Source organism: Macaca fascicularis, chromosome 7 (genome assembly GCF_037993035.2).
Source record: "Macaca fascicularis isolate 582-1 chromosome 7, T2T-MFA8v1.1".
Taxonomy (NCBI): Eukaryota; Metazoa; Chordata; class Mammalia; order Primates; family Cercopithecidae; genus Macaca; species Macaca fascicularis.
In genome coordinates, this window is record NC_088381.1 from 125,423,405 (window position 1) to 125,437,260 (window position 13,856).

The 13,856-nt window shown below is 38.8% G+C and overlaps 2 protein-coding genes and 1 long non-coding RNA gene across 7 annotated transcripts in view; 1 reads left to right on the plus strand and 2 right to left on the minus strand.

The window, feature by feature from the left end:
- Window positions 1-13,856, minus strand: part of SLC35F4 (solute carrier family 35 member F4) — a 294,422-nt gene that overhangs the window by 15,406 nt on the left and 265,160 nt on the right. For 4 of the 5 annotated variants that reach the window (XM_073997441.1, XM_005561352.5, XM_045396482.3 and 1 more), the window contains exon 4: window positions 8,520-8,739. The exons of the other annotated variant lie outside the window; for it this stretch is intronic. In XM_073997441.1, the coding sequence (XP_073853542.1) occupies window positions 8,520-8,556 (37 nt within the window). In that variant the 5' untranslated portion in view covers window positions 8,557-8,739. The remainder of the gene's footprint in view (window positions 1-8,519; window positions 8,740-13,856) is intronic. 5 annotated transcript variants of the gene reach the window in all.
- On the plus strand, window positions 5,036-11,223 carry LOC123574538 (uncharacterized). The gene is made up of 3 exons (XR_006699563.3): window positions 5,036-5,716; window positions 8,547-8,642; window positions 9,547-11,223. It is a non-coding gene; the product is annotated as an uncharacterized lncRNA (long non-coding RNA).
- On the minus strand, window positions 6,548-7,147 carry LOC107129555 (large ribosomal subunit protein eL21). The gene has a single exon (XM_015449449.4). It carries the CDS (start codon window positions 7,105-7,107, stop codon window positions 6,625-6,627), a length of 483 nt encoding a protein of 160 aa, XP_015304935.1. The 5' UTR covers window positions 7,108-7,147; the 3' UTR covers window positions 6,548-6,624.

Consider the following 13,856-nt stretch of genomic DNA (forward strand, 5'->3'; position numbering starts at 1 on the left):
TTCATAAGTGAAGGAGAAATAAAATCCTTTACAGGTAAGCAAATGCTTAGAGATTTTGTCACCACCAGGCCTGCCTTACAAGAGACCCTGAAGGAAGCACTAAACATGGAAAGGAACAACCGGTACCAGCCATTGCAAAAACATGCCAAAATGTAAAGACCATCGAGGCTAGGAAGAAACTGCATCAACTAACGAGCAAAATAACCAGTTAATATCATAATGGCAGGATCAAGTTCACACATAACAATCTTAACCTTAAATGTAAATGGACTAAATGCTCCAATTAAGAGACACAGACTGGCAAACTGGATAGAGTCAAGACCCATCAGTCTGCTGTATTCAGGAGACCCATCTCACACGCAGAGACATACATAGGCTCAAAATAAAGGGATGGAGGAAGATTTACCAAGCAAATGGAGAACAAAAAAAAGCGGGGGTTGCAATACTAGTCTCTGATAAAACAGACTTTAAACCATCAAAGATCAAAAGAGACAAAGAAGGCCATTACATAATGGTAAAGGGATCAATTCAACAGGAAGAGCTAACTATCCTAAATATATATGCACCCAATACAGGAGCACCCAGATTCATCAAGCAAGTCCTTAGAGACTTACAAAGAGACTTAGACTCCCATACAATAATAATGGGAGACTTCAACACTCCACTGTCAACGTTAGACAGATCAACGAGACAGAAAGTTAACAAGGATATCCAGGAATTGAACTCATCTCTGCAGCAAGCAGACCTAATAGACATCTATAGAACTCTCCACCCCAAATCAACAGAATATACATTCTTCTCAGCACCACATCGTACTTACTCCAAAATCGACCACGTAATTGGAAGTAAAGCACTCCTCAGCAAATGTACAAGAACAGAAATTATAACAAACTGTCTCTCAGACCACAGTGCAATCAAACTAGAACTCAGGACTAAGAAACTCAATCAAAACCGCTCAACTACATGGAAACTGAACAACCTGCTCCTGAATGACTACTGGGTACATAACAAAATGAAGGCAGAAATAAAGATGTTCTTTGAAACCAATGAGAACAAAGATACAACATACCAGAATCTCTGGGACACATTTAAAGCAGTGTGTAGAGGGAAATTTATAGCACTAAATGCCCACAAGAGAAAGCAGGAAAGATCTAAAATTGACACTCTAACATCGCAATTAAAAGAACTAGAGAAGCAAGAGCAAACACATTCGAAAGCTAGCAGAAGGCAAGAAATAACTAAGATCGGGGCAGAACTGAAGGAGATAGAGATACAAAACACCCTTCAAAAAAATCAATGAATCCAGGAGTTGGTTTTTTGAAAAGATCAACAAAATTGACAGACCACTAGCAAGACTAATAAAGAAGAAAAGAGAGAAGAATCAAATCGACGCAATTAAAAATGATAAAGGGGATATCACCACCGACCCCACAGAAATACAAAGTACCATCAGAGAATACTATAAACACCTCTATGCAAATAAACTGGAAAATCTAGAAGAAATGGATAATTTCCTGGACACTTACACTCTTCCAAGACTAAACCAGGAAGAAGTTGAATCCCTGAATAGACCAATAGCAGGCTCTGAAATTGAGGCAATAATTAATAGCCTACCAACCAAAAAAAGTCCAGGACCAGATGGATTCACAGCTGAATTCTACCAGAGGTATAAGGAGGAGTTGGTACCATTCCTTCTGAAACTATTCCAATCAATAGAAAAAGAGGGAATCCTCCCTAACTCATTTTATGAGGCCAACATCATCCTGATACCAAAGCCTGGCAGAGACACAACAAAAAAAGAGAATTTTAGACCAATATCCCTGATGAACATCGATGCAAAAATCCTCAATAAAATACTGGCAAACCGGATTCAGCAACACATCAAAAAGCTTATCCACCATGATCAAGTGGGCTTCATCCCTGGGATGCAAGGCTGGTTCAACATTCGCAAATCAATAAACATAATCCAGCATATAAACAGAACCAAAGACAAGAACCACATGATTATCTCAATAGATGCAGAAAAGGCTTTTGACAAAATTCAACAGCCCTTCATGCTAAAAACGCTCAATAAATTCAGTATTGATGGAACGTACCTCAAAATAATAAGAGCTATTTATGACAAACCCACAGCCAATATCATACTGAATAACAAAAACTGGAAAAATTCCCTTTGAAAACTGGCACAAGACAGGGATGCCCTCTCTCACCACTCCTATTCAACATAGTGTTGGAAGTCCTGACTAGGGCAATTAGGCAAGAGAAAGAAATCAAGGGTATTCAGTTAGGAAAAGAAGAAGTCAAATTGTCCCTGTTTGCAGATGACATGATTGTATATTTAGAAAACCCCATTTTCTCAGCCCAAAATCTCGTTAAGCTGATAAGCAACTTCAGCAAAGTCTCAGGATACAAAATTAATGTGCACAAATCACAAGCATTCTTATACACCAGTAACAGACAAACAGAGAGCCAAATCAGGAATGAACTTCCATTCACAATTGCTTCAAAGAGAATAAAATACCTAGGAATCCAACTTACAAGGGATGTAAAGGACCTCTTCAAGGAGAACTACAAACCACTGCTCAGTGAAATAAAAGAGGACACAAACAAATGGAAGAACATACCATGCTCATGGATAGGAAGAATCAATATAGTGAAAATGGCCATACTGCCCAAGGTAATTTATAGATTCAATGCCATCCCCATCAAGCTACCAATGAGTTTCTTCACAGAATTGGAAAAAAACTGCTTTAAAGTTCATATGGAACCAAAAAAGAGCCCGCATCTCCAAGACAATCCTAAGTCAAAAGGACAAAGCTGGAGGCATCACGCTACCTGACTTCAAACTATACTACAAGGCTACAGTAACCAAAACAGCATGGTACTGGTACCAAAACAGAGATATAGACCAATGGAACAGAACAGAGTCCTCAGAAATAATACCACACATCTACAGCCATCTGATCTTTGACAAACCTGAGAGAAACAAGAAATGGGGAAAGGATTCCCTATTTAATAAATGGTGCTGGGAAAATTGGCTAGCCATAAGTAGAAAGCTGAAACTGGATCCTTTCCTTACTCCTTATACGAAAATTAATTTAAGATGGATTAGAGACTTAAATGTTAGACCTAATACCATAAAAATCCTAGAGGAAAACCTAGGTAGTACCATTCAGGACATAGGCATGGGCAAAGACTTCATGTCTAAAACACCAAAAGCAACGGCAGCAAAAGCCAAAATTGACAAATGGGATCTCATTAAACTAAAGAGCTTCTGCACAGCAAAAGAAACTACCATCAGAGTGAACAGGTAACCTACAGAATGGGAGAAAATTTTTGCAATCTACTCATCTGACAAAGGGCTAATATCCAGAACCTACAAAGAACTCAAACAAATTTACAAGAAAAAAACAACCCCATCAAAAAGTGGGCAAAGGATATGAACAGACATTTCTCAAAAGAAGACATTCATACAGCCAACAGACACATGAAAAAATGCTCATCATCACTGGCCATCAGAGAAATGCAAATCAAAACCACAATGAGATACCATCTCACACCAGTTAGAATGGTGATCATTAAAAAGTCAGGAAACAACAGGTGCTGGAGAGGATGTGGAGAAATAGGAACACTTTTACACTGTTGGTGGGATTGTAAACTAGTTCAACCATTATGGAAAACAGTATGGCGATTCCTCAAGGATCTAGAACTAGATGTACCATATGACCCAGCCATCCCATTACTGGGTATATACCCAAAGGATTATAAATCATGCTGCTACAAAGACACATGCACACGTATGTTTATTACAGCACTATTCACAATAGCAAAGACTTGGAATCAACCCAAATGTCCATCAGTGACAGATTGGATTAAGAAAATGTGGCCCATATACACCATGGAATACTATGCAGCCATCAAAAAGGATGAGTTTGTGTCCTTTGTAGGAACATGGATGCAGCTGGAAACCATCATTCTTAGCAAACTATCACAAGAACAGAAAACCAAACACCGCATGTTCTCACTCATAGGTGGGAACTGAACAATGAGATCACTTGGCCTCAGGAAGGGGAACATCACACACCGGGGCCTATCATGGGGAGGGGGGCGGGGGGAGGGATTGCATTGGGAGTTATACCTGATGTAAATGACGAGTTGATGGGTGCAGCACACCAACATGGCACAAGTATACATATGTAACAAACCTGCACGTTATGCACATGTACCCTACAACTTAAAGTATGATAATAATAAAAAAAAAGAGAGGGACAAAATCTGAAAGACAGTTTCTACCATTGTAGTCTGGCATCTTCTTTTCATTGGTGTAAAACAGATACCAACAGCAGAGAAGAAAGCTACCAGCCAGTGGCACATTCCCCTTGGAAAGAACCTTTTTTTTTTTTCTTTTTTTTTTCAGGTGGTTTCTCTGGTTCTTATGAATTTAAGAACTCTAGCTAAACAGAAGGTCTGAGAGACAGGAAAACACCTATTTTCAAAGCTGCAAGAGCTGGATTATCACTTTCTAACATTTTTGCAATCACAAAATTATCTTTTAAAGAAGTTTACTAACTTTCATGGGATGATCACAGATTAGCTGCAAGCAATTACTCATGAAAGGGCTTTTAAACAAACCATAGATTACCAATAAATTGGCTGAAATGACTTCATACTAAATGTAAAACAGATTACCTTTCTATCTATAATTCAGTGTTCAAAAGAAAATATTAGCAAGTTATTCATAATATGTAATTCATTTTTATGTGAGCATCAGTAATTCTGGCCTACTGGTGGTCCAGATAAACCCACATTTATGATGTTGTAACTTCAAGTGTCTTTTCATGGTGTTCTTTTTACAAAAAAGAAAAATTAGAAGTAGGGAAGGTCATAGCTTCTCATTTTAAATGTGCTCATTCCTGGGGCTAAGCATATGAGAATTATAATCCAACAAACATCTGTTTCTAAACTACTGATGCTTTAGCATGAACCAGAAATATAAATTTTAATCTGATGACTGAAAGCATCCCTTTAACTGTTTTTTTTTTTTTTTGTTTGTTTGTTTTTTTTTTTTTTTTGAGTAGTCCAGTGGGATGACATCTGGAGGAGCTATGCTTTAGATTATTTATAGATGTGGACAGTAAGAGCCACATTTATGTTGTCAGTGCTGTTTGCCCTCCTTTAATTTCTCAAATGACCTAATTATATGTGTTCTCAATATGTCTTGGGAGGAAAATAATTGCTGATACTCTCAAAGGCAAAATGCTGAATACGTTTCTGTGCTTCTCACATTCCATGGCCTGACTGTGGGCATCATTAAAGTTACACTTTACCACTCTTCTGGAACGTGGCATTGAACATGTCCTAATGTCTCACAGTGAGAAGTGAAACACTTCCTCTTACTGAAAAAGAAAAATATCTGATGTTTTACAGGATGCCTGACACTAATGCTTACTATTCTGCTATCTCTGATGTGTTCACTTATGGATATATTCATTAACAAGTCCTTATTAACTATTTAACATTTCTTCTACTGAGTGTTATTAATTACAGATGCTGTATTAGTTTCCTAAGTCTGCTGTAACAAATTACCACGAACTTGGTGACTTAAAACAACAGAAATTTATTCTCTCACGGTTCTGGAGACCAGAAGTTCAAAATACAGCTGGGACCAAAGGCATCTCTAGGGAAGGATACAGTCCTTGCTGCTTCCAGGGTTCTGGTGAGTGTCCTGGCATTCCTGGCTGGTGGCCACATCACTCCAGTCTCTGTGATCACATCGCTGCAGCCTCCTCTTCTGTGTGTGTCTCTTTTGTGAGTGTCTCATAAGGACACTTGTTATTGGATTTAGGTCCTACTCTGATAATCCAAGATGATGTCCCCTTTTCAAGATCCTTAAGTTAATAATATCTGCAAAGACCCTTTATCCAAATAAGGTCACAGTGACAGATTTGGGAGATTAAGATGTGGACAGATCTTTTTTGGAGTCACCACGCAACCCACTGCAGATGGCAAATTTAAACTGGCAATGGTTGGTAGCCTCTAGGCAGATTTTTGATTTTTAAAATCTGCTATTTAAAGATAAGTTACACAGTTGTTTTCTTTTTTTCTAAAATACCTCAAATAAACACTGTACCTTTTTGGATGTAACCTCTTGCATCAGTGAGGTCCATGGTTAAATGTGTTCATTCACTCTAATACAGTGGATTTTATTGCTGGTAAATCTAGTGGTGAAAACATGGATTTAATGTTGGTGTTTGCATGCCACTAAAAGAACAGAAGAGCCTCCAAATCTCTCTTCTCCCCTCTTCTGACAAGACTCTCCAGGTTCTTATGGGTGACCCATGGTCCACGGTAGTGAAAGACAGTGAAAAGAAAGATCTCAGAAGTATGAATTCATTTACTATATCCTCAAGTATCAATTGAGCCTCTACTTTGTGTCCTGCAATATTCTAGACATTGGAAAGAGAGACAGCTGACTTCCTAGGGGATGACCTATGTCGATACATAGGGCCCCGTGCTTGGAAGGTCCCCACCCTTGGTTTAATGCTCTGTTGTTATCTTTTTTTTTTTTTTTTTTTTTTTTTTTTTTCAGCCCAGAGGTCTTTTATTTTTTTTTTTAAACACCTATTATGCCATGAATTCATAGGGAATAGGTTCCAGCAGCTCAGGCTCCTTCCCATTGGTTCTCACAAAGTGTGCTTCTCTGGGTGGAGCAGGCTGGCGCTTCAGTTGAACCCAGGTACCTTTCTCTTTGGCTTCTTTCTTTTTCTGATCATTTTCCTTCACGCGTTTCAGGAAGCTATCTCTGCTCTTAGAATGCTTAATGTGCTCAATACGTACATTAATTCTCTTGGCAAGAATCTTGCCCTTAACTTGTTTGTTTACAACAATGCCAACAGCATGCTGGGTAACGTTGTAGACTCTCCCAGTTTTGCCATGGTAACACTTGTGGGGCATTCCTTTTTGAACGGTACCCATTCCCTTGATGTCTACGATATCACCTTTCTTATAGATTCGCATATACGTGGCCAAAGGAACAACTCCATGTTTTCTAAAAGGCCTAGAGAACATATATCGGGTGCCTCTCCTCTTTCCCTTTGTGTTCGTCATTTTGGCAAATTACTGGAAGATGGCGGTTCCGGCCGAAAGGACTGTTGTTATCTTAATAGTTTTTAACAGGGCCCCTGCATTTTCATTTCGCACTGGGCCCCATGGATTATGTAGCACATCTTGAAAAGAACAGTGGACAATACAGGAAAGCTTCCAGCTCTCAAGGGCTTGTCAGGGTATCTGATGGTAGACAGCCAGCACCAGTGCCCCAGGCATAAATATGTGATGCTGAGCCCTTTGGGGTCAAATCTAAGGTAAGACAGTAAATAACGTAGTATCACATTTGGATATATTGTAATGGTACCATGGACTGACTCACAGTTTCTGATTTTGTCTTCTATCAAAGCTTTCTACTTATTATTAATATCAAGCTTCATTTCTAAATTTCAGAGCAGCATCTCCCAAGATACAATCAGAATTGTCGAACTTTTTTAAAATTTTTTTTAAGAAAAGCTTTCAGGGTTAATGACCATCATAAACCCTCTCTCGAATATAGACATTAGTTTCAGCATTTGGGAGGGGGAAAGGACCTTGGAATCATTGCCAATAAGAGCAATGTTTTGATAACAAAATGTTTCAAATTATATCTTGGACATCTCAGAGAAGATAAGTTGTGTAATACTGATGTTCATTTGTACCTCCTTCTAAAGAAGTGTTGTCTCAATATTTTCATCATAGTGGCATGCCCGACTATATGAATGAGATTTGGCTCCTTAAGTCTTCAAGGCTTCCAAGCAATCTATTTTTAACATAGAACAAGCATATAAATATATATGTTTTTAATCCATATTACTCCTGAAAGGAATAAACTCAGAACTGAAGTTGTTGGTGGAAGTTTAATACAGTTCAACTAAGGATTTGTATCCAAAAGAAGTTGTTGCTTGTACTTCCATTGCTGCATTAGTCACACTAGATATATAGTCACTTTTAACAGCATTGTGCCATTACCAGTGACTTTAATTATTGTTTGGTAATCTTATCTACTTACACCGATATTAATTAAATCCATCTGGTGGGGGGAATGGGGGTCATCTCAACATACGTTGATTGAAAACTGCAAACCGTAATCTTTATAGTGGCTAATTTTCTCAGACCCTTCATTCCTGAGGACAGAAGGAGTTGATCACACCATTAATTCTAAAAATTGATTCTAAAATAGGAACTTGTTTTCTCTGCCTGTTTTAGTGCCTCCTGTTGGAATCAGCTCACTAGCCAGTAGAAACAAACTGTTTATCCTTCCATGATGTTGTAACTGCCTGGGCTTTCTAATGCGTCTTCAGATTTCAGTTTGTACTCAGAACAAGTGAGAAAAGTTTTACAGAAACTCCACGAAACAAAGCAGACAGGCTCTCCTGAAGCCAGGGATTTATGCTAAAGGCAGGCATCACACATTGAATCAAGTATGCCATTACCCTCACTCCCATGAACCTGTCTTTCAGCACAATCCATGACAGCAAGAAGACAAAGGCTTTGTTACAACAGAACAGAGCGGAGACATCAGTGGCCGTCAGCTTCTTTAAAGCCAGTAAATAAAGGTAATTAGTCAAAGTCCATAGAATAGAAAAGGGAGCAGTTCTTTTAAGAAAGAGCTTCAACGTCAGACCATCTTCACCAAAAATCCGACTGCATTCCCTAGGAAAGAAAACAGAAATTAATATCCAGGTACTGATGGTGACACCTCTTGTCTTATCTGACTCATCGCAGCCATTTTCAGGGAAGAGCACAAACACTCAATACCCATCCTTCATCTGTGAAGTACACCAAACCCAGTTCTGAAATCTGCAGGCTTCAGGGACTGTATGAGGTTCCTTGGAAAACAGCCCACATGTGCCCAAGCACAGAGCTAGGCCCTCTTCTCCGAGATATTCTCTGGAGGTGGCCTGAAAAAGCCATTCTGTCGTTTTTGAGCATTCTCAGAAGAGCCTGGAGAAATACAGAAATGGATAGTTGCTGAAATCACTAGCTACCAGAAGAGGGAGAAGATTCTTTCCCAGTGGGCAAACGAGAGAGGGTCAAGGCCGCTACTGCTCTGTGAACAGGCTACAGACAACTCCTAGAACCTGGAGGGAAAGGGACTGTCATACGTCTGTGCGGCACACATGTCTTTGGGTTTTATTTCTAAGACACTACGCCTCTTTCTAATATATCTGCCCAATTGACTAATTTTTTTCTTGCTAGCATTTTTAAGGCAGAAAAATGAAGAAAGGCTCTGTGATAACTCCCACATGATAAAAACTAAATAGAAAACTCAGGTTGTACTTAGATACAAACATTTGGCCCTTTTGTGGAGAAATTGTCTGAATTCAGTGTCAGAAAATGGTCACTTCAATTGTTAAATCTTCTATTTGATTTTCAATTAAGTTGGCTACATTTAGCCCCAGGGACCATTTTTTTCCTTTAAGTCCTAGGCCTAAACATGATTTTTTTTTTTTTTCCTAGGTCTGGCTCTGTTACCCAGGCTGGAATGCAGTGGCATGATCTTGGTTCACTGCAACCTCCGCCTCCCAGACTCAAGCCATCGTCACACCTCCGCCTCCTGAGTAGCTGGGACTACAGGCACGCACCACCATGCCAGGCTAGTTTTTGAAAATTTTTTGTAGAGACAGGACTTCACGCTGTTGCCCAGGCTGGTCTCAAACCCGTAAGCTCAGGTGATCTGCTTGCCTCGGCCTCCCAAAGTGCCGGGATTACAGTCAAAAGCCACCGCACCTGGCTCTGAGGGGCCATTTTAATAAAAATGTTCAAGCTAGTCATACAAACAGGTAGTAATGGAAGTGACACAATGACTGCGCCTATATGACGATGGACTGAAAACAGACTTACTACTGGGAGAATTTTACTTAATTTTTTTCCACTCAATTGTTCACGAACATTCAAGCATTTATGGGGCAACTGTCAGGCATTGTATTTTCATGAGTAGTGTAAGTAATCTTGTTCAAAGCAACACATTATTAATATATGCATATGTTTATAATGAAATCTACTTACAGGACTCTAGTACTGGTACTAGTTTCTTTTCCAGTTTTAAGTGAAATTAGTGTGCCTCAAAGTATTGCAAATCAAAGTAAATTCTAGCCAATGTTTGCTTCACATGAACGTTCACATGAATGATGTAATCCCAAAAAAGGACCATGTAGAGAGGAGGAGTGATAAAGAATTTAGGCACAGGGAGTACAGCCTTAAAGATTAAGTTTCAGAGTAAATGTGACTTTCAACTGGATGAGAATGTTGGGAGTTGCAGGTCAGCAGTTGCAGGAAGGTTAAAGACATGTGTTGCACACACAGAAACTTGTATTGAAATTTGTTTACAAAAAAGGAAGAATTTTTGTAAAATGAAAGTAAGATTTCCCAAAGACAAATTTTAACTTTAAAAAGACAGAACTTCAAAGAAGAGATTAAATAGCCTAAAGCCTTCTGTAAAGTAAACAGAAACTACACACGCTCACATACACACGAAAGTGAACAGTGTCTCTGGAGACCCACAGCCAATGGGATAGTCTGAATTAGCACCATACATAGAACCAGAGGAAGTTTTCATAGAGCATCCTGGGCACAAAGTTCATATTCTATACTTATAAGGTGATCTGCTCCATGAGGAAGCTGCCGTGTAGAGCTGGAGTTGAGAGTCGTGGGTTTATCCTACCATTTAGAACCACTGACTGACTTTTAAAATATGAACACATTTATTGAGAACCACCACAACAAAACCCATTCCTGATTAAAGGATTTCTTTTTCTTATCACTGGCTCTAGCCAGCGATTGTTCTTCAACCAAGAGCCCACCATCATGCTGGGAGGAGTGCTCCTAAGCAAAGATTTTGGACACAGGGAAGACCAACAGATGTGTACTCCAGACAGGCAGAGCCTGACCAGCAAAGCAGCTGGGAAGACGCTGCTGCCAGGCGGAGACTGCTCTCACCTGGTTCATCTTGTCTCCCAGGTGTTCGTTTCCTCATTGTTCCCCTTTCCTTCCCCTTCTCTCATTGCCAACCTTCTCCCCTTTGTCACTGTTGTTGGAGACATTAAAAACGCTCTCCATCCAAATGCCAGGTCACTTGTGTAAAATCTCATACTATTTAAGCATTAAACTCTAAGAAACATGAAAACTAAAAAAAAATATGGATTTTTATGGAGAAGCAAATAAACAGTGGGTTTCTCTTTGGGATGATGAGATCAGACTTTCTGGGCAAGTGGCATTGACAGGTGGTATAGCTTGAAATGAAGCATAGAAGTTAGAGGACACTAATAATTTAGTTATGCTTATTATTAAAACAGCAGCCACTAGTTATGGAACCCTTTCTATATGTTAAATTGCATCTTAAGCACATTTTATAGGTGCCTGACATAGGCAAATATCTTTGCTCTAGTTTAATGCTTTCTAAAGAATTTTTCCCCTAAGAAAACATCCTTGTTAATAATATGGTATACAATTTTTTCTTCCTAAATTTCAAATTCACCTGAGGCAACGGAATTCTTCTCTAGTATATAAATGATTATCAAAAACTACTTCTAAATAGTCCTCACCATCTAGATTTGATACTTTATTGAAAATTATTTTGATGTTACTGACAAGAAAAAAAAAACTGGAAATGCTTTCATACCATTCTAGAGAAAATAGTCAGAGGTTCTGCTGTTATGGGACAAATCCTATTTCCAGTCTTATACACTAACTGTTTTCCCCTTGTTCAGTCATGAGAGCTTCGGGAATGACTTCTTGGCAGATGGTATTAATGAGTCTACAGGGAAAAAAAGATCAAGGATCTAAGAATTGTCTGACGATTTTACCTCTCATATGGAGGAGGCCACTGGAGAATATTCCCTTCAAAGATAGTGTTTTCTGCTTGACAATAAAAGCCCGTTGATTCTATTTCAGAAATGGTCAACTTCACTCTACATGCACTATAGGTAGAGTGCTAAATCAGATTTTACTAAGTTCAGAGTTAGTCTGACATGAGAGATGTGAAAAAGATAGTTCATTCCCAAACAACATTTCTGCTAGCAGCAGTCTCTTGTTTTAAATCAGTTATCTTAAATCAAACTGACTTAGCTTGCTTTGAAGTATTCTTGAGGTACTTCTTTTTATACAAAACTTTTGTTGTTTTAAATCAATGTGTTTTTCTAAACCATGGAAGCATTCAAGTAGAACGCACATACTGTATGGGTGCACATAGGTATCTTCAAACAGGGACAATTGTAGTCTGATAATCACATTCCCCCATAATCAAATATTGTTAAAAAATTTTTGCAATGCAAGATCATGTCTACTTTGATGAGAATCAAATACAAAATATCTTTAGTAATCTCAAAGAGTTATAGGGCTCTCCCAAGCCAGTAAGCATTTATTCTTTTTGAATTGTTTTTTACTTCTTTCACTATAGCTGAGTTTTCATGGACACATATAGAAAATCAACTCATGGTGAGAATTAATATTCCCAAGCACTTGCAAAGTGGTGATAGGAAATGGAAGTTGAGGCAAGACACATTGGCTTATGCCTGTAATCCCAGCACTTTGGAAGACCAAAAACCACATGATTATCTCAATAGATGCAGAAAAGGCCTTTGACAAAATTCAACAGCCCTTCATGCTAAAAGCTCTCAATAAACTAGGTATCAATGGAACATACCTCAAAATAATAAGACCTGTTTATGACAAACCCACAGCTAATATCATACTGGGCAAAAGCTAGAAGCATTCCCTTTGAAAAAAAACAAAACCGGTGCAAGACAAGGATGCCCTCTCTCACCACTCCTATTCAACAAAGCATTTGGAAGTTCTGGCCAGGGGATCAGGCAAGAGAGAAAAAATAAAGGGTAACCAAATAGGAAAAGAAGAAGTCAAATTGTCTCTGTTTGCAGATGACATGATTTTGTATATTTAGAAAACCTTATCGTCTCAGCCCAAAATCTCCTTAAGCTGATAAGCAACTTCAGCAAAGTCTCAGGATACAAAATCAATGTGCAAATATCAGAAGCATTCCTATACACCAGTAATAGACAGCCAGATCATGAGTGAACTCCTATTCACGATTGTTCACAGAGAATAAAATACCTAAGAATCCAGCTTACAAGGGATGTGAAGGACCTCTTTAAGGAGAACTACAAACCCTTGCTCAAGGAAATGAGAGAACACAAACTGATGGGAAAACATTCCATACTCATTGATAGGAAGAATAATTCAATGCTCTTCCCATCAAGCTACCATTGACTTTCTTCACAGAATTAGGAAAAAAACTACTTTAAATTTCATATAGAACCAAAAAAGAGCCCACATAGCCAAGACAATCCTAAGCAAAAAGAACAAAGCTGGAGACATCATGCCACCTGACTTCAAACTAAACTATCCTACAAGGCTACAGTAACCAAAACAGCATGGTACTGATACCAAAACAGAGATATAGACCAATGGAACACAACAGAGGCCTCAGAAATACCACCACACATCTGATCTTTGACAAGCCTGACAAAAACGAGCAATGGGGAAAGGATTCCCTATTTAATAAATGGTGTTGGGAAAACTGGCTAGCCATATGCAGAAAACTGAAACTGGACCCCTTCCTTATACTTTATATACAAATTAACTCAAGGTGGATTAAAGACCTAAACATAAGACTTAAAACCATAAAAAACCTGAGAACAAAACCTGGGCAATACCATTCAGGACATAGGCATGGGTAAAGACTTCATGACTAGACCAGGCAGTGGCTCACGCCTGTAATCCCAGCACTTTTGGAGGCCAAGGCAGGTGGATCA